At 35.7% G+C, this 24,520-nt stretch overlaps 1 protein-coding gene across 1 annotated transcript in view; it reads left to right on the top strand.

Moving 5' to 3' along the window:
- The first annotated feature begins 3,807 nt into the window (after positions 1 to 3,807).
- The window catches only part of APOB (apolipoprotein B), a 37,222-nt gene continuing 16,509 nt past the window's right edge, over positions 3,808 to 24,520 (top strand). Inside the window, exons 1-23 of the mRNA XM_065632073.1 lie at positions 3,808 to 3,865; positions 5,434 to 5,472; positions 8,059 to 8,174; positions 9,039 to 9,184; positions 10,222 to 10,375; positions 10,561 to 10,716; positions 11,736 to 11,860; positions 12,044 to 12,129; positions 12,893 to 13,112; positions 14,124 to 14,351; positions 14,540 to 14,657; positions 14,781 to 14,927; positions 15,985 to 16,196; positions 16,549 to 16,786; positions 17,332 to 17,508; positions 17,804 to 17,995; positions 18,768 to 18,935; positions 20,151 to 20,362; positions 21,126 to 21,308; positions 21,541 to 21,662; positions 22,280 to 22,490; positions 23,857 to 24,032; positions 24,167 to 24,354. Of these exons, the coding sequence (XP_065488145.1) occupies positions 3,808 to 3,865; positions 5,434 to 5,472; positions 8,059 to 8,174; positions 9,039 to 9,184; positions 10,222 to 10,375; positions 10,561 to 10,716; positions 11,736 to 11,860; positions 12,044 to 12,129; positions 12,893 to 13,112; positions 14,124 to 14,351; positions 14,540 to 14,657; positions 14,781 to 14,927; positions 15,985 to 16,196; positions 16,549 to 16,786; positions 17,332 to 17,508; positions 17,804 to 17,995; positions 18,768 to 18,935; positions 20,151 to 20,362; positions 21,126 to 21,308; positions 21,541 to 21,662; positions 22,280 to 22,490; positions 23,857 to 24,032; positions 24,167 to 24,354 (3,672 nt within the window). The remainder of the gene's footprint in view (positions 3,866 to 5,433; positions 5,473 to 8,058; positions 8,175 to 9,038; positions 9,185 to 10,221; positions 10,376 to 10,560; positions 10,717 to 11,735; positions 11,861 to 12,043; positions 12,130 to 12,892; positions 13,113 to 14,123; positions 14,352 to 14,539; positions 14,658 to 14,780; positions 14,928 to 15,984; positions 16,197 to 16,548; positions 16,787 to 17,331; positions 17,509 to 17,803; positions 17,996 to 18,767; positions 18,936 to 20,150; positions 20,363 to 21,125; positions 21,309 to 21,540; positions 21,663 to 22,279; positions 22,491 to 23,856; positions 24,033 to 24,166; positions 24,355 to 24,520) is intronic.

The raw sequence follows: 24,520 nt of genomic DNA on the forward strand, positions 1-24,520 counted from the left end.
GTAGGGGGTGTATTTCTTAGAAAAGAAAAGAAGAAATAAGGAAGAAAAAGGAGAGGGAGGAGGGAAGGAAGGAAGGAAGGAAGGAAGGAAGGAAGGAAGGAAGGAAGGAAGGAAGGAAGGAAGGAAGGAAGGAAGGAAGGAGAGAGAAAGAGCTGGAAGGTACACAAGGATTCTTTGGAATATAAGCAACATAGTCCCAAGTATAGTCGCTTCCACAAACTGTCTGTACGGTTGTCTTGCAGAAACCACTGGGTGAAAAAGATGCAAAACTTAACAAAGAACCTAAATGAGTTAATTGAAGAGGGCCTTATCCTAAGACAATGAAATGACAAACACAAGATAAAATTTCTGGTGTATATGCCCAGTGATGAGAGGAGGGAGTTCAGTTTCAGGTGAGTGATTTGATGCAGCTTCCTCTGTACAGCTGTGGAAAAACGTGGACTGAAGTCTGAAGACAAAATCTGATAAAATAAATTGTTCTTTCTAGAATCAAATCTAGACTCTGAATGGCAGGAGAATTCCTGCAACTAAGACTGTACAAAAAGAAAGGGTTAATGCACAGTATGGCTAAGAAACAAATTCAAAGCCCAAATCCTATCAGTTTAAGAGGCTCAGTCAAAGTTTTAGTGTTAAGTGAGTATTCTGTTTAATGGTATTCATATGACAATCCCCAAATACAACAGAAGAAATGTTAGATGCACCCATTTGTACTGAAAAGAAAGGGATCAGTGAATGTACCTCCACAGTACCGTGTAGGCCATGAGGATGTGCCATACGTACCATAAATACAGGACACCATATCACACGTTACAGAATAGGAGCTATTAAAAATGCTTCCCCCTGCTGACTCCCAGCTATTTGCTGGCATTAGTTTACTGTGCTCAGTTTCCTTAGGTTTTCTAGATTCCACAGGTGGCTGTGATCACCAAATCCATTTTCCTTCTAAGTAATATACTCCTGTGTATGATGTGCCATGGCTTACAAGTGAGAGTTTAAGCAGTTTGAAAGCAAGCAATAGATTTACTCAGTCCTCAGCCCCAGTCCCTGACACATGTATTATATTTGCATTTAATCCAGATGTGCCATACATACATAACTGAAGCTAGGACTTTATACTCCCAGATGCATGTCCCAACATGCACACGAGTTGTTCAATTTTCTGGCTCTACAAACTTCAGATCATGTCTACAGGGTTTTCCAGGTCCATCAGGAAAGCTGCTCCCAACCAAAATTACATGTAGCCTTGTACAAAGGACACTTATATGTGGGATCAAACGCTCTCTTTTGATGGCAAAGCAGGAAACTTGGTCATCCACTTCTCAGGCAAGTACTGTAGTTCCAATGGAAATGCAGCTGTTCCAGTCATTTAGAGTACGGTAATGCACCCAAACACATATTTCTTCATGTACATGTGAGCAGGCAGTAGCCTCCAGCTTGACTGGAATCCATGAAGGACGGGACGTCAAATGATTATTTGATTTGGCTTTGCTGTATGAGGCCCAGAGCATCCTGATCTAGTGAGATCTGCTTTGAGTGTGTGGTGGGTCTAGATGACTTTTAGAGGTCCCTTCCAAACCAATATTATTCTCTAATTCTATGATTGCTAAGGCTTGCATGTCATGAGGGGTTTTCCGTATCAATAATACCCACGCACAAATTATCTCTCTGTACAAAATTAATTCAGTATATCAGAAGCATTTAAAACAGATTGGTCTGGAAGACAAATTGTATTCTGAGGCTAAAGCCCACAATTTCTCAGAAACAGCTGAAATAAGAAGTTTATGTTGTCTATGTGAATATTGCTTACTTCCAATGAGCTGAAAACATCGGGATTCCTTGATGACTGAGTAGCTGAAAGCAGCGTGTGGCATTTTGTGGCACCTATTGTGAAAAAAATACTGTCCCTTGACTAGGTAATGCAGCAACATAAACTTGTCACGATAGAGTGGTGCATGAATGTTACCTGCATGCTAACGGACTGAGTCATAACTTCTGTAATCTGTTTATGTCCATGCAGTGTCATATTAATACAATCAATCGGCCTCAGCCTGACCCCAAATAACCACCTGAAGGCATAGGGAAATAACTCTAAATGCTGAGCACTCTGGAGGTCTATTTATCTGCAGTGCTAAAGTGAATAAATAAATAGATTTTAAGTAATAGTCAAAATCTCTTGATGTTTGAATTCAGAAAGGTATCGAATGCTTTGGGCAGAAATATATTTTTGTACAGTCTCTTTGGCAGAACCATACTACAAAGTAAAATCATTGTTGTGTATCACCACACATATCGAGGCAGCTGTAGACACAAAAGTAAACAAAAACCTATGTTGCTTTTTGGAAGTAAATAATAATAATCACCTATTGTTTGTTTTATTGTATCTGTAATTGGTATAAGTCAAGGACAGAAACCAAAATGGAAAAATCTAAGAAATAATTTCTTTGTGATGCCTCCAACACTGATGAATCCAGGAAAGAAATTTCTGAAAGTTCCATGAAATGGCATCTTGTTAATGTCATTAGACGAAATCCTAATTGCAAGGAAGATGTGTCCCTTCTTGGAAAGTATTCCCCATTGTACATCAATGCTTAGCATTTGGTTGAACTGATGTTAAGAGTTACATGATTGTAGTGCATTCTGGGAAATATAACCTAAGTATGAAGTCCAAGAGAGAAAGGATATGAAGAAATAAGAGTCTTTAAAGATAACTGGTGTGATGTGTGGTAATATCATAACATTTCAAGGGAAAAAAAATTCTCTCTTAGCTAGCCAAAATTTGATTTTTTGATTCAACAAGCTAAGAGGAAATATTTTGATTTGGGAATGTCAAAACATTTCAATTTGATCAGATATGTGAAAATTAAATTTACTGAACAATATATTCTTAACTATTTCCATAGTCAATTTTTTTACTGCCATTAGCTTTGATAAATATGAGTAGAGAATTCAAACTACGAGACTATCTCATGATATAAAATGATTTTTTAGAATATACATAGTCATAAAAAGTTTTTTGTTTGTATTTTAATAAGTTTTATCTTCTTCAGATAAATTTGATCATCTTATTTTCTTTTTTTTTTTGCTATTATGAGCAAAAAAGAAATTGAATCTGAAAATAAGGAAACAAAATAATTGTGAAGAGCTCACTTCCAACATGAACATGACCTGATCAACCAGAATATTGCAAGTAAAAGTAAAATTATTTTTATGAAGGTATGCAAAAAATTTGGGTACCACAACGGAAAAAATCTTAAACTTTAATTCTCTTGCCTGTTAATGGAAGATGTCTACACTGCATGGTACTCTTATTTTCTCAAGTACTCATATCCTTAAGTCTTTCAACATCTATACTGAAAGCATGCTGCAGTGATAATTTCTTCCAGCTATAATTTATGTATTGCAATTGCTCCTATGTAGATGTGGGAAATTTATTTGAATACATTGTTAGAGTCTGTAGCTGAGGGATTTTGCTTTTAAAGCTCTGATTTAAAAAAAAAAAAAAAAAGAAGAACTGGAAGAGGGACTTATCTCCAGCATATACTCAGTCTTCTGCCTTCAGGGACCCACAGCAACCAAAGTAGAGCATTGTCTGGAGCGCAGTGAGGACCTGGGACTCTCACCTTTGGACCTTTGGCAATTTGCTCTGAGCTTTCTAAACCGTATGCCTCAGCTGCTTGCTACAGACTATATAAATGGAGGTCCAAGTCAGAAGGCTCATTCTCCCTCTGAGGCGGTAAGGAAGAGGTGAAGAGGGGAGGGAAGGAAAAACAGGAAAAGAAAAAGCAGCAAGAGGGTTTGGGGCTCACCATGGGCCCTGTACAGCTCTTGCTGCTCTTGCTGCTGCTCAGCAGTGGTGTTCTCACACGTAAGTACTGCCTTTTGTGTTAGTGGGTTTTGCTGCTTTATTTATGAACCCATTAAAAAAATAATGCAAAAATCAACAGGACAATGGTTTATAGAATCAGAGAGGGTAAGTGTGGCAAAGATGTAATCTCTTCCCTTTGTAGTACTGCGCAATCACAGGAGAATCCCGACATAGAAAATGTCACAAATGTCACCTGGTGTCTTTTGATCAGATTTAATGTAGCTTGTAGATATCATACAGACTTATCCCAGCCATTGCTAACCTATTTTGTAGCAAATGTGAAGACAGAGAACAATAAAGCAAAATGTATTTGGCATGCAATACTGATGTTTGAAATACAGTTTTGTGTTAAAGGGACATGGTCATCAGTAGTAGTAGTAAAAGAAGTAGGCCAGTAGAGTTTTTTTCCTAAGGTCAGAAAAGACAGCCTGGATCAATATGGTGCTGTTGATTGTGAGATCTTCTTGCCTCCCAAGAAGTAGGTTTTTTGAATATGATACTGTAGTGTTACTTAAGACTTCAGGAACCTTAAGGAGGAAAGAGAGTCTGGGGCCAATTATCCAGATCTGGTTTTACGTGCCGATCAAATTAATCATAAATACGCCTTGATTGAACTAACATTCTCTTATTGACTGATGTTATACAATTTTAAAGGATGCATTTGTTTTTCGCAGTTGTTAATAAAGTTAGTACAGTTACTATTGTAATAGTAATAGTAGTATTACTGTTGCTATTGCTATTACCCTCTAAATCTATAGAGTGGTCAACCTTAGAATTCTCGGAATGAAAACTTGGAAAGTGTGCAGAGAATACTGTGAAAAGTGCTGTCATTCATGTGTGATATCCCAAAGAATTACATAGTATCAGATGAATGCAGCAAATTTACTAGATTCTATTAATTTTATTTTATTTTAAACAGAGTCATATGGAACATACCTAAAACAGATTGGAGCAAATGGTTCTTCTTAACTTAAGCAGACTTCCAGTCAGTGTTCTTCCAAAGAATGAGCTCTCAATATTCAGAAAATATTTAACATAAGAGGTTGTAGTATTTATCATCAAAGTTTTCCTTTTTAAAACGTACAAAAAGCATAATACAGCCATTCATTCACTATGCAGTATTTTTGTGTGCTCAAATAGACTAAAGTTTTAAAGTAAACCATGTTATGTTACATTTCATCTGTCTACCTCTACTTTTTGTGCCCATCATTTATAAACTTTCTATTTCACATAACATAGGGCTTTTAAAAATACTTGTTGACCTAGAAGCTGTTCCTTCCCAGTTTAAATCAAAATAATTTAATTCAGTGACTGAAAGACCCTAATCTGAGGTCTTCATTCACAATATCAAGGTAAATACTGTAATTCTCTTTAGATTTTACTCTATATTATCCATGTTAATAGTAGCTTTGCTATTTACATCAGTGTACCAAAATACATCAACAGTTGGTATGAATTTAAAAGTTCTTACAATGAAAATGTGGTATTTCTATTTATATTGCCGTAGCCCTTGTTTTATAGCTATAAAATGTTTTCCAGCTTTTAATTCTTGTTTTTATTCTTTACAGAAGAAGAAACCCTTGAAAGTGGAAATCCAGGATGTTCAAGTAACTAATTTATTGCATCTACTTTTGTTATCTTATGCTGCTATATTAACTGAATACATCTTTCAAGGCTTGAGTTTTCCTATTCCATAAATCTGTTACTCTGAAATAACTGAAACAAAAGTGATGGCAGTATTCTGAAGTCTTTATTGCCATTTATTTTAGGTATTTAATTATCCATAAAGCTTGGCTCAAAGAATTTCAAAAGTTTCCTAAGATTGGAGGAGCTGAGATTACATTTCTGGGCTTCTAAAAAGCTCCCATTAAGAAAATACTTTTGTTTATTTTGTTGTTTTCTTAATTGTCAGGTGCAAATTACTTAATCTAGAAATTCCCGTTTATCAAATGTGAAGCTATAGCAGTGAGGTTATTTACATTACATTTTACTACGGGCTGAATCTCGCTTATGTACCCTTCACAGTGCCTGCTAAACCCACAGAACTGCAGTTGGATATTTAACTAAATACCAGTAGAATAAATCATCAACTTTGTCAGGAAGGGCAGCAATTTCTTTAAACAAGTCAAGACTCGGGAAATGATGACTTTCTGCCCTACCTTTACAATGAACTCTGACTGGCCCTGTCTGCTTGGTTAGATACACAATGTTCCACCATAGGGTCAAAGTACCAAAGGGGTTGTTTTGTTCTGTGTCCCTTTGGAACTTCAGGGTTTTTTTGTCTTCTTGGATGCTTTAGCACCATCTCCAGGCAACTGGGTTTATTTCAGCTGCCTGAATCAACTCAAAGACTTCTGGGCTTCATTGCCAATTTCTTGTGTATTTTTGATATAATAAATTTTGGGTTTGTATTTGCATTTCTAATCTTATAATTTCCCTATTCCTTTTCCATTTATTTCTGTTTAAAAGCAGGAAATGAAGCAATATTTAGTATTTTGGCTTTAGCATAGTAGATGCTGGTGTTGCGAAAATTTCTGTCATAGTCCAGGATAGCCAAAAATGACAGGGATGGTGTTGAATTTTTTTATAGCACTTAATTTTAAGGCTAATTATATAACTTAATTCAGTTTTCAAATGTCTGTAAGATGCTGGTTACTGTATGATAAATAGTATTAATTAAAATAATTCTGTTTAGTGATTAATCTGACTTAAAACAACATTAAAGTGTGTAAAGCTTATAGAAGTGATAGTCAAAGGAGGAAATATGAGATTTATAGTAATGTTCTATCCTCCTCCCTAAGTATGCAATTCTGTGACACAAATGGCAAGGCAATATTGCCATTGGCCTCTGACATGACAAATATTTTATAAAAGAGGAAGACTAAGGTACATTCATGGCAGATATAGGCAAGCAAAATCATATAGATTTGATGGTAGATGTGAGTTTACACTGAGATGACTTTAACATTTTTCTTTCTATAAAAGTAGATGTGTTCTAATATGTTCAGTCACAAATAACCACAGAAGAGCAATTTAGGAAATTGCTTTTCACTCAGCATCATAACAACGTCACAATCCCAGTGACATGCTCAGTCTAAGCAGAGGGAACAGTACTTGCCCATTCATATGTTTAGTTCAAAATAATGCCTGCATTTATAACGGGAGCAAATGGCAATTGAGGCCATTGTTTGGTCTGTATTATACATTCCAGACACCAAAAGAAGATCTTATATCCCTGTATTTGACACCAGGCCAAAATATTTTCTTCTTTATGTCTCTGTTACCATTTTTATCCCTGCTTGTAGGGTTTAAAGTTACAGATTAATTGTCTCTTAAAGCAACAGGGACAGATTAAGCACAGGTGAAAAAAAATCCCTTTAAGAAAGTCCATTAGGTTTTGGGGCTTCCTTTGATAAAAAGAGAAACACCTCTGTGAATACTCCCTTCTGCCTTATTCTTACTCATAACTTAGTGGTTTTGCTTTGTTCTGGATGCTCTTCATATAACGGAAGTTGATCTCCATTAAAAAGAGTCTACTGTAGTAAAATTTGCTGATTTAATAAGTGAATTAGAGCAGATCATGTTTCAAGAGGAAGATAATCTGTAGATTCAGGTGAAATTGTACTGAGGAATGCTAGGTTTTGTATTTTGTCTCTTTCTATGCTTATTTTCTTTCAGTCTCAGTCATGTGACTTAGATAAAGCAGTTGCTTGGATTTGAATTATGATGGAAAAATTGGAGTTGAAATGAATGGTTTCATTACCAATTTGAAAACTAACATTTGATAGGTTTAATTTAAAAGCAATAGGGTAATTTTTAAAACAGTTCCGCATCTTAAATTTTGTCCTCTTTTTATCATTAACTTTAAAGGGGCATGATTTGAAAGCCAGACACAGTCATATTGTCAGATCTCATCAAACACAGCAGTGAACACAAAAACTTATGCTTCCTCCCACAAGTTTTCTCTGAGCTATAACTTATACTTTAGAAATTATCCAGCTGACATGAAGGCATTACTTCTTTGTCTAAAAACCCTTCTATAGCAAATATAAAATGAAATATTGGGAGGGTCCTCATGTTTGCTTTATATGTAGCATTCATTTTAAGTACAGAACACAAAGTGTATATTGTAAGGATCTACATATGCACATCCTACCCAAATTATAAAACTACTGTTGTTTTCCTAATTGCAGAAGATGCAACCAGATTCAAACACCTCAGAAAGTATGTTTACTCATATGAAGCAGAAACATCAAATGGGATCACAGGAACAGCAGATTCTCGAAGCGGTTCAAAGATCACTTGCAAGGTAGTGAAAAACGAGTAAATACAACCCCTTGGGGTTGTATACTGAATAACATGGGAGCTGGCAACTGGGGAGAATCCTTCAGTGGTTTTCCAAATAAGATCATTATTTTGAAAGGCAAATGTTGAGAGTCCTGAAGACTAAGCTCTCCCTGTCCTAGACCTGGTCCTGGTCGCTGAGGATGGCAAAAATCCTTCATACCACTGTGCTAGTGCATTTCAATCCTGATCTCACATGAGAGAGGGGAAAGCCCTGGTATTTTGTTTTTCCTTGGCTCCCAAGCTGAGTCTACAAATGCCCATCAAACAATTCTAGAGTTGGACTAAACCAGCACATTGATGCCATGAAGACCTCTTGATAGCCTGTTGGTGGTGACAGCCAAGCCATGATCAGGGCTGTAGGAGCAAAAGGTCCCATAGGCCATTAAACTACCCAATATCCCTCCATCTTGTGCAAAATTTTCCCCTCCCGACTTTCTTCTGAAATGGAGTAACTGGGGATTTTTGTTTGTTTGTTTGTTTAGCACACACTATCCTGGCAGAGTATAGAGACTGATGAGTATAATGACTCAAGTTTTCATACTGTTCTAGTAGTATAAATTTTCAGAATCTACATTGCCTGTTGACCATGTAGAACATATACTATACTCCATGCCATCAGCCAAGCAAATAACTGCTTTCATATCTTCTTCCTCAAGTTACCTTAACGTATTTAGAATACTTTGGAATCTTTCCCAACAACTGCTAGCAGAGTGATTCTGACACTTTACCGAACCCAAGGAACACCATGTTTTCGAAACTGTAACTGGATTATTCTGGAAACATGATCATGAAAAAAAGGATAAATATGTCGTATTTGTGTTTTCAGGTTGAACTGGAGGTACCACAGCTGTGCCACTTCATCCTCAGGACAATGCATTGCTCCCTGAGGGAGACATTTGGTGTTGACACTGAGGGAAGGGCCATGCTGAAAAAATCAAAGAACTCAGAGGACTTTGCAAATGCCATGTCCAAGTAAGCAATATCAATTATCAATAACCAATTCATGAATACTTGTAGCCTTAAGATTGAAAAGGCTGTAATGTTACAGTCCATCTTCACAACGTTTTTTTCAAGCATAGAATGCATTTCATGATGACATGACAGATTTATAAGCTGGTTCCACAACAGAAATCTCCCTGATACAATTTAGAGCTAACTTGGCACATTTCTCAGTTTCTAGTAGGGGAGGGCTTTTTCCATCCAGAATTTTGACCTGGAATGTCTTTGTCATTTCTATCATCTACATCAGGAACCTGTTGGGTAGTCCCCAAAAGATTATTGCAAGTGGAATGTTCCTTCTTGTAAGCAAATTCTCAAATGACTGTCTGCAGCAAATTTAAGATAATTTTCCTTTGCTGACATGGTACGAAGACTGTGCAATAGAAGGGCATTTGAGACTGAAGTCCAGGTTTCCTATCATGATCTTTAATGACCTATGCAACTTATCTTCTCCTTACTTATCTTCTTTCGTAACTTATTGCTATTACTCCCTCCACCCAACTAGTCTCCAGTGCTTGTCAGTGCATGTTTTACTCATGCACATTCATGTTTGTTTCAATGCATCAGTATCCACTCCACCTTGTTTCGCAAGCCATAGATCTCAAAACAGCTTGAGACAGTGTTGAAATATGTTTTTCAGAAAACAATCAAGGTTTTATTTAAAGGCTGCAACTAGTAGAGAATCCTTCCCATCATTTTGTAGCCTATTGCAGTAGTTAATAATTTACCCATTCTAAAAATTTACTTATGTCCTCTCTGAATTTGTGCAATTCCAACTTCTTGATATTTATTTGTCCTTAGATGACATAGCCTGGTGATATCAGAATGTCCTTGGTTAGAATTTTGCTGCTTTAATAGTTATACTCTGTGATAGTAACAACAGTAACTAGTAAATAATGATAGACCAAAACAAACATTGTGCTTTAGCTATAGCCCAGCAGTTTATTGGTAACATGTTCTTCACTGCGTGGCTTTAACATGATTTTATACTGATGGTTTTTTTTGGACAGACATGAGCTAAAATTCAGCATTCAGGATGGGACAAAAGTCAAGCTGTATCCAGAGAAGGATGAACCTCTTAATGTACTGAATCTCAAGAGGGGGATCATTTCAGCTCTACTTGTGCCAACAGAAACAGTAGAAAATGTAAAAACAATTTCCATGGTAGGTATTTTGAAAAACATTCACCTTATTTCCTTAACAAATGGAAGACATCTCACCTAGTAGAGTTACTCCTGAATATAGTTTTCAAAAGATCTGGGAATTCAGATGAGAAAGGATACCTTTCAGCTAGATCAGAAAACATCTGAGAGCATGAACAAAGACACTGACTTATTTCTTCTTTCCAGGATACTGTATATGGAAAGTGTGACAGTGAAGTTGAATTCAAATCTAGAAAAGGAAATGTTGCGGAAGATATTTCAATTAACAGGGACCTGAAAGCCTGTGACAACTTCAGTCCCATCAGAGATTATGTCAGCCCTATTGCCATTGTAAAGGGACTAGTAAGTATACTATTAAAAATTCTATGATACATTCTTCACTACATCACTTAAAATGATAACTACTAGAATAAGTAAATTTTCTATTTATCTTCTAAAAGCTTAAATAGCTTTTCCGCACCCTTGTGTTAGATCAGACTGTGGTTTTGTAGGCAGTCAATTGAGAAAAACATGCAGAGAAAGGGTTTAATTACCTTCTTTCATGTTCTTCTCAATTTTTAAAGGAGAGCTTTTCACAGATGGAGTTGGTACTACTGATTGCACAAGCACCTATCAGATCATACACAAATTTTTAATTTCGTGGGTCAAAATTTTCAGCATTCCCTTTTAATGTGAAACATCACCAAAACCCTGATGTGTATGTAATGTGCAGGAGGAGAGAGTTCTAAATGCTCTAAAGTAAATGGTTTGACATGCAGTTCAGGCTACCTGTGAATCCACAATGATCAAGTGCAATTGCTTGCATGAATATTGGTAGATTTTTCCTAGTATCATGGCATCTGTATTTTTAAATGTTTTCCCCAGGAAAAAAACAAAACAAAACAAAACAAAACAAAACAAAAATTAGGATTTCATATCATACTAAAAAACCCCACATAATTTCCGCCACTTTTACAGCTTATTGTAGAAATCTTTAAAATGCGTATAACAAGAGTGAAACCATAAAGAGCTCTGACTGTTATAAGGGGCCTGAACTACTCCAAAAATTACAAACTGGTTTCTATGAAGGAGTCCTTTGTTGTAGGCAGCAGGGAATCAGTCATGAAGTAACTACTAAGCCAAACTCCTCAGTAAGGCCTGAGGGAAAATTTCAGTGGGATTTTTGCCTGTGAAGAGACTTAAGACTAAAGATTGATGCTGGCACAGTTTTGTCTTTGTGTGAGAATGATTCCAGTTATGCACCTTTGTTTCCAATATGCTTTGTTTCCAATAATATCATGGGAAAACTGTGGCAGCCCTTAAAACTATGTTTGTTTCTTATACTATTCAGTAAAATGACTGCCAAACCATTTATTTTACAGAACATCCCATTATCTACCCTTCTAAGAAGCACTCAATTCTGTCATTACAATATTGATGCAAAGAAAAGGCATATAAGAGATGCTGTCTGCAGTGAAAAACACCTGTTTCTGCCTGCCTCGTACAAGTAGGTTGCTCAATATTTGTCAATAGCCTTTTTTTATATTTTGAATGGTGATGTATCACATTCTGCCCTGACTTCATCCCCAAATATGCTTTTTTTTTACTCTCAAGGAGGCGAAAGGCATGTCAAGATGCCTCAAAGGTACTTAAACTCAACTAAAGCACTAAATTTTTCTTTGTTTGCCAGAAATCGCTATGGTGTGATGACAGAGGTCAACCAGACACTGAAGCTTGAAGATACCCCGAAGATAAATAATAGAAATTTTGATGGAGGTATAGATGCATTTCTCAATAATACAGAGACAACGTATAAATACGGGTCAAATACAGGGCCAATTTTGGTTTTTTAAACTGTGTATTCATTAACGATGCAGTTGAGAGAATGAAAATAATTCATAATTTTCAAATGAAATTTGATCATTTCAGTCAGGAAAATGTTGGGGTATAAAATGGGAAGAAATGAAAAGTTTAAAAACACTCTGTAATTTATAATAATCTTTGTCTTTTAATTTTAATTTTGAAATTATTCTTTATAGTTAAACAGTTATAATTTACTTAAAACATCGATTTAATCTTATTGCAAAGGAGTTTAATGATCTCTTTTTAGCTAACCATAATTTCTTATGCAACTTCTAGCTTTACCTGCCAAATGTAAACAGTCCATGATTACTGTACGTTTGATTCTGAAACAAACTTCTTTGAGATGCATTTGTTGTTCCTAGTCATATCATATTTCTCCTAAGATATACTCATTAAAAGTTGAAGAAGCAAACTGTGCTAATATAAAAGGTGGTATGGAAGCCTCTTCACAGATATTTAAAAGAATTTATGCTAATAGGTATTATTATTAATTTTATGGGAGAATGACATTTAATTTCCATTCTTTTGTTTCTAAAAACTGTTCAGCTGTTAAACTACAACGATTTTCACATAAAACAATCTACAGAGTTTATATTTAGGTTGAATGTATGAAAGAAGGTAAAAATAACATAACTCCTTGATAATGACATAAAAATGCATTTTCTTTAATTACTAGATGAACTGGAAGAGAAAGGACTTGCACTGGAAAATGCAGATGCCAAATTTCCGAGGCAGGGGGATGCTGTTCTGAAAATCCTTCAGGAACTGCAGAAACTTGCAGCCTCCCAGCAGAACCAGCAGAGAGCAAGACTCTTTTACAAATTTGTTTCTGGACTTAGAAGTTTACATAACAGCACTCTTGGCTCTCTTGTACCAAAGATGATGGAAACTTCAAGGTGTGTTACAACAGTTCATTATGCAAATACACCACATTGTCAGTGCCACAGCCAATTCTAAGGTCAATGATTTGCTCCAAGTGGTTTTAAATTAGAGGTTAAGTAGATGTAAAGACTGTCTTTCAGAAAGATAACTATCATCAGAATTATTGAGAGAAAGAAATAAAGAAGGGAGAGTAAAACCTGTGGATTTCACGTTTTTCTGTCAGAACTACTCAGTTGTTAACTGGAACTTGAACATTAAATATGTGAGAACAGTATAAGAATTCAAATAGATCTGAAAGTTCTAGCCTTTATGAAGAACTAATATTGTTTTGATCATTCTCCCAGCAAGTCTTCCAAACTTATTGGAGAAGCTGAGCTGAACTGAATTAGAGTATAACCCAGCCCAGTACAGGGTTTTTCTCCCCACCACCAGCCCAAGTCTGTTTGCCAGAAAAAATCCTGTGGATATGTCGTTATAGTCAAATATATTTCATGCAGTTTTGCCCAAGGACAGTGACTGTAAATCCAAACTCCCAAGTCCTACTTACAGCAAAGAACACAGTTTTGAGAGTGAGATTTCTGGAGACATGGAAGGGCACAATTCTTTGGTCTGACTCTGCCCTCTACTCCATACCATTACTCTTCTGTCCCAGCTGGAGCTGAGTCAATTTACACATACTTTATGTCCTCAATCTGAAGAGGGACTAGAGCCTCATTCTGGTTAAATATATTGTAATACTTCCAAATTGTGGAAAAGTCTGTTGTGGAGAAAAAAAGATATGTCTGTGTGATTATAGTATATTAATACTTTCTTGTTGTTCATAGCTAATCAAGTTATTAGTATAAATTGTAAGAGACTTATTTTTTGTAAACAATTGTGTGATTTGTTTCCAGGCTTGCATAAGTATATACATTGCTATCAAAACACCTTCATAAACCTGGCAAATATTTCTTTCAAACATGTAACATGCAGTAATAACTGCAAACAGGGAATTAATTGATCAAAGTCTTCTCTTTTCCTTTCAGTTCCATCACAGTTCAGGCCCTGACTCAGTGCGGGACTCCGGAGTGCTATGGTGCAGTCCTTCAGATACTGAGAACTGGAAATGTGAATCCTCTTGTGGTAGACCTGGTCACATATACCCTGGCACTATTGCCTTCTCCAACTCCGGAGACAATACGGGAAATTCTTAACATGGCCCAGTATCAGCCAAGTAGAGCTTCTTTTTATGGCTTGAGTCATTCTGTTACTAAGTGAGTAATGATAACATGTAACTGTAGAAAAGAACCTCAAGAAAACATTATAATGCTTAGAGTAAGCCCTAGGGGTAGTTGCTTTTTGAGGATTTTTTGTTATTCTCATGAATTTGCTCTTTGGGATTAAAAAATAAATAGATATTTCCTGTTTTCACCTTTTGCTTCTAATGTGTTTACTTCTTTAGGTTCTACAATGAGAAGATGATTGTGACAGAGGAAATAACAGATGTTGCAGACTTCATGGCATCACTGCTCGGCACTGATTGTTCTGGGGATGATGAATTCACATACCTCACACTTCGGGTATATTTATTTACTTCTTTCCCAATGCTGGCTATTATTTTAAATTGTGGCACATATATTACTCTACTTTTCTTGGTGGAGAAAAAAATGTGTATAATCTTTCTGTGTTTTCATAACTGACAGGCTATTGGAAACATGGGTGCTGTCATGGAGAAAGCTAAACCCAGCCTGAAATCTTTTCTTAAGACATGTATCAGAAATGAAGCTGCATCGCTTTCAGTTCAGAAAGCAGCCATCCAGGCATTCAGGAAAATGACTGTTACTGAAGAGGTAAATTGGGTCACAAGAACCAGCATAAACTGTCTTCAGTTCACCTTGACTGTTCACAGAAGTTCCTGAATACACAAAAATATTCCCATTATTTCATACTTTCGCTTTCTCCCTTTTAGCTGTCTCCAGCTTTTTTAGAAATCCTTTCATTAGTTCAGTTTCCATACATATATCTGAGAAGTCCTGCAGACTTCTGACTTAGTGGGTGTTGCTCCTTTGAGATGCAGTTTCTTTGTACAGAAAGTCTCAGTTTAAATGGGAAGTTTGGATCTGTTCTTGTTAGAGTGTCTTAAATGGAGTCCTACTTATTTCAGAGTGGTTTCAACTAACAAATTACTCCAGATTTAAATGGATTTAACTAAGACAAAAATCAGTTCCCTATTTCATGTTGGCATTTTGTTGTCACTGTTATTAACGGTACTGGCTAGATTTATGTTTACATTACAATGACACTAAAGTACATCCTACAGAATAGGTGTCGTTATGCAGAGCACTTCAGCTTAGTATAACGAAATAGTTTCAATATCAGCTAGTTTCTACTCTAAGAGACATGCTTTTTTTTTGCAGACAAGGCTTAATGAGTCTGGGAGCCTGGAAACACCTGCAATTCACGTCCTCAGATTCAGTTTAATTTAAAGCATTTAATTTTTTTTTAATGATTATTTGTTTTCAAACTATGTTTTAATTTTCCTGCAGCAGAAGATTTCAATCACCTAGTTTTCCTAAATCAAATTATTTTTTTTCCAATATTTGAGTTTTTGTCTGCAGACCAGGACACTTCCAATTCCCACCAATCAAAACTCAGTATTCTAAACAAAAAAAGTAACCTGCCAGATACAGGATAAGGAAACCAGTTTTAATAAAACCGTAATCTCTATGACATTTTCTGTCAAGATAAACTTTATTGAAATAGTTTAATGAAACATTTTAGGTCAGTTATAGAAATAAGGTATAGGAATACATCCTAAAATTATTTTACCCTCTATATTCCCAAAAGAGTTTAACAATATCATCTCCTAGGCTGCTGATCAGTGCAAACCTTTCTCTATTTAAATAGGACCGTTCAGCACTTCTGAAAGCATTTCAAGAAGGGGATTCACCGACAGATAAACGTCTAGCAGCCTATCTCATACTGATGAAAGATCCTTCCGCAAGTGATCTTGCAAAGATTTTGAGAGCCCTCACAAAGGAGAAGAATGAGCAAGTGAAAAGCTTTATTGCCTCACACGCAGCCAACATCCTAGACTCTGAAGAAGTAGGCATTGAAGAGTGAGTAAAAATTAGTTATATACTGCTCTAGGAAGAACAAAGTTCTGACCGTATTTGCAGTGGTAGTTATTTAGCAGTGCATTTTTTGCTTGTCTTTTTTTTTTTGTTTGCCTGTGGGTTTTTTTTGAACAAATACATCACCTGAGTAAATCTATGGTTTTGTTAGAGCAGTGCCAGCTTAGTCTTTCCCTTAAGTATTATTTCTACTGTTAAGATGTGCAGAGACCTACCCATTTACAGTAACTGCAGTTGTATGAATGTCTGCAAGTGACACAAGAAATCCCTCAAATAAGACTAAATGAGTTTTTGGAATTTATACTAATCATATTTGCATTGCTGTCCTCTTTCCTAGTCTAAAAAGCCGAGTTGAAGAAGCTCTGAAAGGAAACCAGATTCCAACACCTGAAGACTTCAGAAAATTCTCACGAAATTATCAGATTTCCAAAAGAGTTTCTCTACCTGGACTTCATCCTGTCTCTGCCAAAGTAGAGGGAAATGTGGTATTTGATCCAAACAGCTATGTTCCTAAAGAGACTATGCTAAAAACCACCCTGAATGCGTATGGACTTGGACCAAGCGATATCTTCGAGGTACAAAAATTATAAAAAAACTTTTTCTGGTATTCAGCTGTTTTCATTCTCATTTCTGTTTTCTTATAACAACTTTCTCCTAATAATGTATTGTTTCTACAAGCTTTGGGAGAAATCTAAAGATCATTATGCTTACAAGGGGACTTTCATTTGATCTCAATGGACTTTAGAGCAAGCCATCCGTTATGTGATGTCCCTTGCCACTGACTCAATGGACAACCCTGTTGGAGTTACTAAAGGCCTCAGCAAGGGTAAAATGAACCCGTCTGTAACAAATTGACGTCATCCTAATAAATCATTACTGGCACCCTGAAGTACTCATAGTAGGTTTTAAGTGAGATACAGCCTATGTGTAGGTTTTTTGTGTGGATCTCACCGCTGAGATAAAATTAATTGTAAGACCTAGTATTCCTTATCTGCCTGTAAGAATCACAGACTTGTAGGATGCACTTTAAATGTATTGCTTGTTCTTCAGAAAGTCTGTTGTAAAGCTCCAAAGAAGTAGAGAAATTGTCTCAATTCTTGCATTGTCCTGTTCATTTCAGCTTGGCTTGGATGGAAAGGGGTTTGAACCAACGCTGGAAGCTTTGTTTGGAGAGAAGGGATTTTTCCCAGACGCTGCAAGCAGGGCCATGTACTGGGTTGACGGCAGAGTGCCAGAGCAGGTTTCCAAGGCGCTTTTTGGCTATTTTGGTTACTCCCCGGATGGCAAACAGGATCAGGTACAGCTAGAAAACATTCTCTGCACAGCACAGCATTCCTGTCTTTACACAATAATTACAGCACTTCCCTCTTTACTGTATATAATCCTTCTCCTCTTCTAGTAAGCTAAAATAGAAATCCTTAATGCTATTTAACAATTTTTTTTCTTAATTATATGTGGGAGGAGCCTTTGGACACAAAACTGTAAGAAGTGCATGTGCAGATTAGCAGACATTCACTAGATAACTATTCCAGAGACGTGATCTTAGAGATTTCTCATAAATCTGTTTTACTACTTTCTGACTGATTTTTCAGGATCTCATTAGAGGAATAATGCTTAACCTTGAAAAACTGATAAAAGATTTGGGCAGCAAAGAAGCCCCTGAAGGAAGAGCATATCTGAGAATCTTGGGAGAAGAACTTGGGTACATGAAACTCAACGATTTCAAACTTCTTGGGAGCATGATCTTAAAGAGTGTTAAAACTCTTCAGACTATTCCTGAAATGGTATGTTTCTGATGCACCAATGTGCATTATGAAATTGTTGTTGTTTGTTTCTTCTACAAGATTTTTTTAAGATTTAGGTTGTGTTTGTCTATTATGTAAAGAATGGATATTTGATACCAACATGAAAATAAAATTATTTAAAGCAAAATATCCAAGTTTAGTCTGAAATATTCTGAGAAACCCATGAAGACTCTTCAACAACCAAGTGGAGTCCTCCTGGAAGATGGGTGAGAGGAAGGAAAAAGGGAAGGTTCAGATCTTATTGTATGACTGAGATATCTACTGGAACAATGCCCAAAATCTTAGTGTTGGCCATTATGTTATACTACTAAATTTCCATTTATGAAAATGTATATTAAAATTAGGCAGCAATTTGTCATGTTAAGAGAAAATAGGATGCAGTACAGTTTTGGAATATGTGGTAAACCCCTTCTTTCATTGGAGTAAAAAAATGCTTTGCCATTGACTTTGGTGAAACCAGAATGTTACATCTAAACCAATTCACCTTTGTATCTGTATGTCAAGGTAAGTGATCTTTGTGTATCAAGGCAGGTGATAAAATCTAGTATTCGTCTAAAGCTGAAATTTTGATAAACGGTCTTTAATACATTTTTTGAAGAAAGGAATCTGTAGAAATTAGATTCTATACTCTATTTGAAATTAATTTTTTGGATTATACAGTTACAACCATTCCATGGTCAGTTTTTAAAGTACAAAATGCATGTATTCCAAAGTAGATTTGTTAGAGTTCATTTCCGTGTTTTATTCACAGATTGCACAAGCCATCTCAAAAGGTGTTGACAGGGATTTATTTGTCCACTACATGTTCATGGACAATGAGTTTGAGCTCCCAACTGGAGCAGGTTTGCAATTGAAGTTTGCTTTGTCTGGAATAGCAACGCCTGGGGCTAAAGTAGCTGTGAAGCTTCATCAAAAAAGCGTAAGTCTCAACAGCTATCTATATTTTCTCTCCTCCTAATAATCTACAATTTCATTTAGGGATAAAACTATAACACCAGAAGAATTTCAAAGACTACAAAATACTCTTGAAATGAAAAAAACCCACTTACTTATTAGAGGTCTCCAGTTAATTTGTAGATAACATTTACATTAAAGCAGTAATACATATAATGAATTATGTATGAGACATAATAAAATTTATGAATTAGAAGTACTTTAATCACCCTTTCAAAAATAATCCTTTTAATCTCTATTTATTTTTCTCTCCCTGCTCTCGAATGAGAATAATGCGAAAGTTACAGCATATGCATTTGTTGTTCAAACCAAACAGTTAATTTTAAAAAATTGATGTAGCCAATTGAAAGTGAGAATTTTAATTTTTGGTTAAAAGAAATATTGAAAATTGAGTTAAATGAAACATTTTTTGATCTAAAAGGAAACATTTTAAAATTGTAACAATTAAAGAACATGTGACACAAAACTAATTATCTGATGAAAGTTAAAAAAATAAATAAAATTTAAAACCAAAATAAAAATAAATATTTATGTTCTTTTTATCCATTTTAATAACTGTTTTATTCTAATTTAGTCACTTCTTACAAGTTTCAGTTCACCTAAACTTTAATTTTCTACCATACACATGATTTAAGTAAAAATAAAAAAAATAAGTCCTCTAATTTAGTACTGGTTGTCTCTTAGTTCCCTTTGGAATATTTTTGAGAATTTTGAATTCTGTCCCTTCTTTCTTTAATGGCCAAAACAAAAGCTTGAAATAATCTGTTTTCTGTTTAGAAACATTAAAATCTTGGATCAATATTTTGTTGTTGTTGAATAGTTTGCTCATTGTTTTTGAAAACTGCCTTTTTTTTTTCTTTTACAATGGAAAACTGGCTCTTGTCTTCAGATTTAAAAATACATGCAAGTAGCTCCATGTCCAAAATCTTTCTGAAGCATGAGTATTTTTACATTAAGTAGGCATGGTTCCTTGGTGTTATCATCTTACTGTACCTGTTACGTTATAGTTACCACTTATCTGGTCCCTCTGCTTATGTGACTTGGGAATCAAATTTTTTGAATAGTGAAAACAATTGTATAAAACCTACCCCTAGGTTATTAAGAATATTACATTTGTTTCATAAAACCGGTAAGAAATCTATTGGGCAAATAAATGCATCTTTTTGTTTTTATAAACTAGATGCAAGCAGAACTCGTTGCTAAACCTTCAGTGGCAATTGAGTTTGTAACACACCTGGGAATAAACATGCCTGAATTTACCAGAAGTGGTGTGGAGATGAATTCTAACGTATTCCATGAGTCTGGAATTGAAGCACATGTTAGTATGAAAGCTGGACAGCTGAAATTCAGCATTCCTGCTCCAAAGACTCCAACAAAGCTTCTCAGTATCAGGTAATGAGAATTGACTTAGAACTTCCAAGGCTATGTTCTTTCCTTCTCTTCTTGGTTTTTATTGTGATGGAATTGAGAGGCTAGGGCAGGCACTGAGAAATTTTCAGTTAGGAAAAATCTCAGACATTGTAAAACTGTAATGTCGTTTTCTATAGGGCAAGCAAACAGCCCAGATATGCGGTGACTGGGATCCATGGCTTATAGATTATTTAATTTATTGCTATTTTCTGAAATTTTGAACAAGACTCTTACCATTACTATTATTTTGTTTTCTTTCATGGAAAAAATATTATAGTAGCAATGTCTATTTTTTGACCGAGTTTAAATGAACTACTTAACATGAATTTTAGAGAGGGTAAAGGGCTCAATACAGAGAATTATAATTATCAGTAATAATACAGGGTGTTTCAAAAAGATGGACCCAATTTCACTATGGTAACAAGTTATAATTACACAAAAATTTACAAACAGTTTAATGAGTTATCAAGTTTTAGTAACCTTCTTATAAATGCTCTACATTCCCTCCACCTGCTGTATGGACAACATCTAGGCAATAGTTGAATTCATCCCAAACACCTCTCAATTGGGTCCATCTTTTTGAAACACCCTGTACTTACAATAGTAAACCACCTGATCATTTAACCACCAAATGTTGTTTCATTAATCCCCTACCTTAATAAGTGATTTTTATTCAGAAAATAACCTTAATAGGACAATGTCTGAAACATGTCCTGGTAATAAATGGCTCATTTTTCTCTTCCAGCAATACGCTACATTTAGTGTCTCCAGCCAAAACTGAAGAGATTCCACCTCTGATTGAGAACCAAGAAACCTGGACTTCTTGCAAGCCTTTGATTCCTGGTCTAAATTTCTGCACCAAATTATTGTACTCTAATGCCAGTGACACAGAGGCAGCTCCCTATTATCCCTTGACTGGAGAATCGAGGTAAGTCATATCAGCTTTAACTATGGGGTTTTTTTTTTGTGTCAACTAACCTTCCCTCCTAGGACTTGGTATCTATAGTACCTTCTCATATAAAGTTTGCCTTTAAAAATCTTTAAAAACAGGCTAGCAGGAGGAGCTCAGAAAGAGAGCTATTGAGAACTGTATGATCTCTTTTGTTTGCGGTCATAGACAAAATAGTTATTTAAAATACATTTGTTTACTCCTTCTTTAGATATGAAGTTGAAATAGTGTCCACAGGTGAAGTGAAGGAATACTCTGCAAGTGCAAACTACGGCCTGCAGAGAGAAGGAAATGACCTGATAGACACCTTAAAGTTTGCTGTAGAGGCAGAAGGTAAGAGTCTGAAAAAAGCAGTATGCATTAGCTCAGTTTTGAACTGTGTCATTTAATGGAAAAAAGATTTCTGTGAATAAATCATAATAGAATTCTTTACAGTATAAAATAGAATACAATTTTCAGATGAAAACAGGCCAATACTTTAACTGGCGTTTCATTTCATGTGTGCAATCCCAGTGCAAGATTTTCATGATCAGAGGCTGATTTCATAACCCCAACATGCTTCCTCTTGATTTAAACAAAAGTGCGATGTTGGTGAATGGAAGCAAGGAAGAGAAGTTGGTGGCTTCTATATGAGGAAGAGAAAAATATCATTTCTGATCAAATCTGGAAGTAAAGCACACAAACTGAGAACTGCATAAGCATCAAAGGGAAAACCTGTGAGATTGCAAGTTTACGTAACAAAACTAGTGACAGGATCAGTGGATTAGACCATGTTGTGTTTAGAAGATGAGAAGAAAGATGACCCAGTTTCTGATTCAGACTCATCAAAGGTTGTATTAGATCTTCAGGGTGATAAAATTTCCAGTTGATCCTCTTTTTATTCTCCTTTTAAAAAAAAGTTCAAACAGATTCCATAGTTGCAAATGACCCAAGTACATTATATTTTCCAGGTATAAAGCAGCATGAGGCCACACTGACCTTAAGGTACAACAGAGACAGAAAGATTTTGACCAGTGATGTCCACATTCCACATATTGATGTCGACTTTGTTACAAACTTCAGAATTACTGATGAATCCATTCCTGGGAAGAAAGCATATACCTTTGCCTTGGACTTTAACAACAAGAAGATTACTGAAGTTACTCTTACTGGCCAGATAAGGTAACACAAAAAAACACTTAGACTTTAACACTTGAATAAGATACCTGAAGGTAGAATAATTTGGAAAATTTCATCCCATTTTTGAGAAATTACTTATATAGAGAGACATATAAACTTGTCATTCGAACTCTCTTTTAAAAACCCTTGAAGTATTTTATTTGTAATCCATCATGTATACATCAAATACATACATCTAATACACTAATTGATCTTTCCTACTGTATGCGTATATATATATAAAATTTGTATTACAGTTTCTTTGAGCTAGTTCTTCCATGTTTGCACATACATGACTACAAGAATGACATTGTACTAGTGTTATTGCAGGTGTGATAATCCAGAGATATAAACAAGGCAAGGTTTATTCAGAGAGGTATTATCTTTTACTGGATATGTTTGGCTCTAAAAAAAGTTATTACATCTCCCCATGAAGGAGTCTAATGGCACTCAGTAAGCAACAAAACCAAAAATAACTGAGAGCTTCCTGTAAAAATTCCCACGCTTCATGATGAGAATATTTCCGGGAACATCTACAGGGGAGCTAACAAAAATGTCCAGCCTGCCAAGGTTTCTAAAATTGTCTGCCTCACAAGTCCATAGTGAAATGAGCTGATCACATTCTTTAATAAACCTCAATCTTCCATGGAATTCTGTGATCTTGATGGTGCCCTGGGGAGTCTTTGTCTTTGCTGTTCATGCAGAATTGCCTCTGATATCAGTGGGAGCTTTGGACAGATGTCAGGGACCTCAATTCCCTTTCATTTGCACTAACATAATAGTAAAAGTTTGCTCAAGTTAACAAAGCTACAGAGATATAAAATAAATGTGAATAGAGGAAAATGAAGCCCAGTGGCATAATATATTTTGTCAAGTGTTTTATTTCTGTGTGATTCATGGCCACAGTCTGTATCCTTAGTAGACAATTCAGCTTGAGTAAGGAGTTCCGAATTTGGTCCAGGTACAACTTTATCAAGACAGGTACATATTTCCATCCATTTCAGTATTATGAAATTAATACAGAATTATTATTGTGTGTATCTGCACAGCAGCATTACAATAATTTACCATAGATTTCCCAAAGTAACTAAGAGAAGCTGAAAACATTCAGTGAATTGGAATAGAGTTTACAAGTTTGATTCAATCTATTTTTTGTAACACCTATTATGCCTTTACTATAGATTTAAATGCTGAAATTGCTCCTGAAACATAAGTCCAAAAGTACAGCAAAATGGGGTTTTTAATTATTTTTTTCTTTATAAAAAAACCAACCAACTAAACAAAAAACCCCCCACAAAAACAAAACAAAACAAACAAAACCAACAACAACAACAAAAAACCCCCACACATTTACGTTTTGCTTTCACAGATATGCTGGAATGGAAGAGGCAATGTTAGGAGGCACCTTTTCTATTCCCCGCCTGCAAACTGAACTTAAAACTGAAGCACTGGTGAATTATTCACCAACCAAAGGATATCTTCAGATGAGCTCAGCTGCAACAGTTCATGGAAACTCAGTTTCAGAAAGAGTTCTTGTCAGATATGGTAAGGGCAAAAATATGATCTACGTGTGCAACCTATACATTTAAACATCTTGTTACATTAGTTTACAGTATACTCTTAAATAGACCAAGGATATTACTAATCTTACCATTTTCTTTTAAATTTTTGATTTTCAGATTCTGAGAAAGTTGAGCTAGAGTGGAATTCAGGTGCCAGTGCTGCTGTGAAAAAAATGTCTTCTGGCTTCCCAGTTGACTTTTCAGACTACCCAAAAACTTTAGAGAAACATGCCAATGAACTGCTGGATCGGAAAGTGGCTCATACAGACATGACACTGCGACATATTGTGTCACAATTTGTTGTGGTATGTTTCAACATACAGTAGATGTTACAGTTCGACCACGTAGCCCTGGTGAATTCTTGCCTCCCCCATGAAAGCCAAGATGGGAAATATGTGTAAAAGTACTCATCAGATTGAACAGGATGTATATTTCCAACTTTATCAAATGCCTTGGGCTCAGCCTTGGGAT

The sequence above is a fragment of the Caloenas nicobarica genome, chromosome 3 (genome assembly GCF_036013445.1).
Source record: "Caloenas nicobarica isolate bCalNic1 chromosome 3, bCalNic1.hap1, whole genome shotgun sequence".
Taxonomy (NCBI): Eukaryota; Metazoa; Chordata; class Aves; order Columbiformes; family Columbidae; genus Caloenas; species Caloenas nicobarica.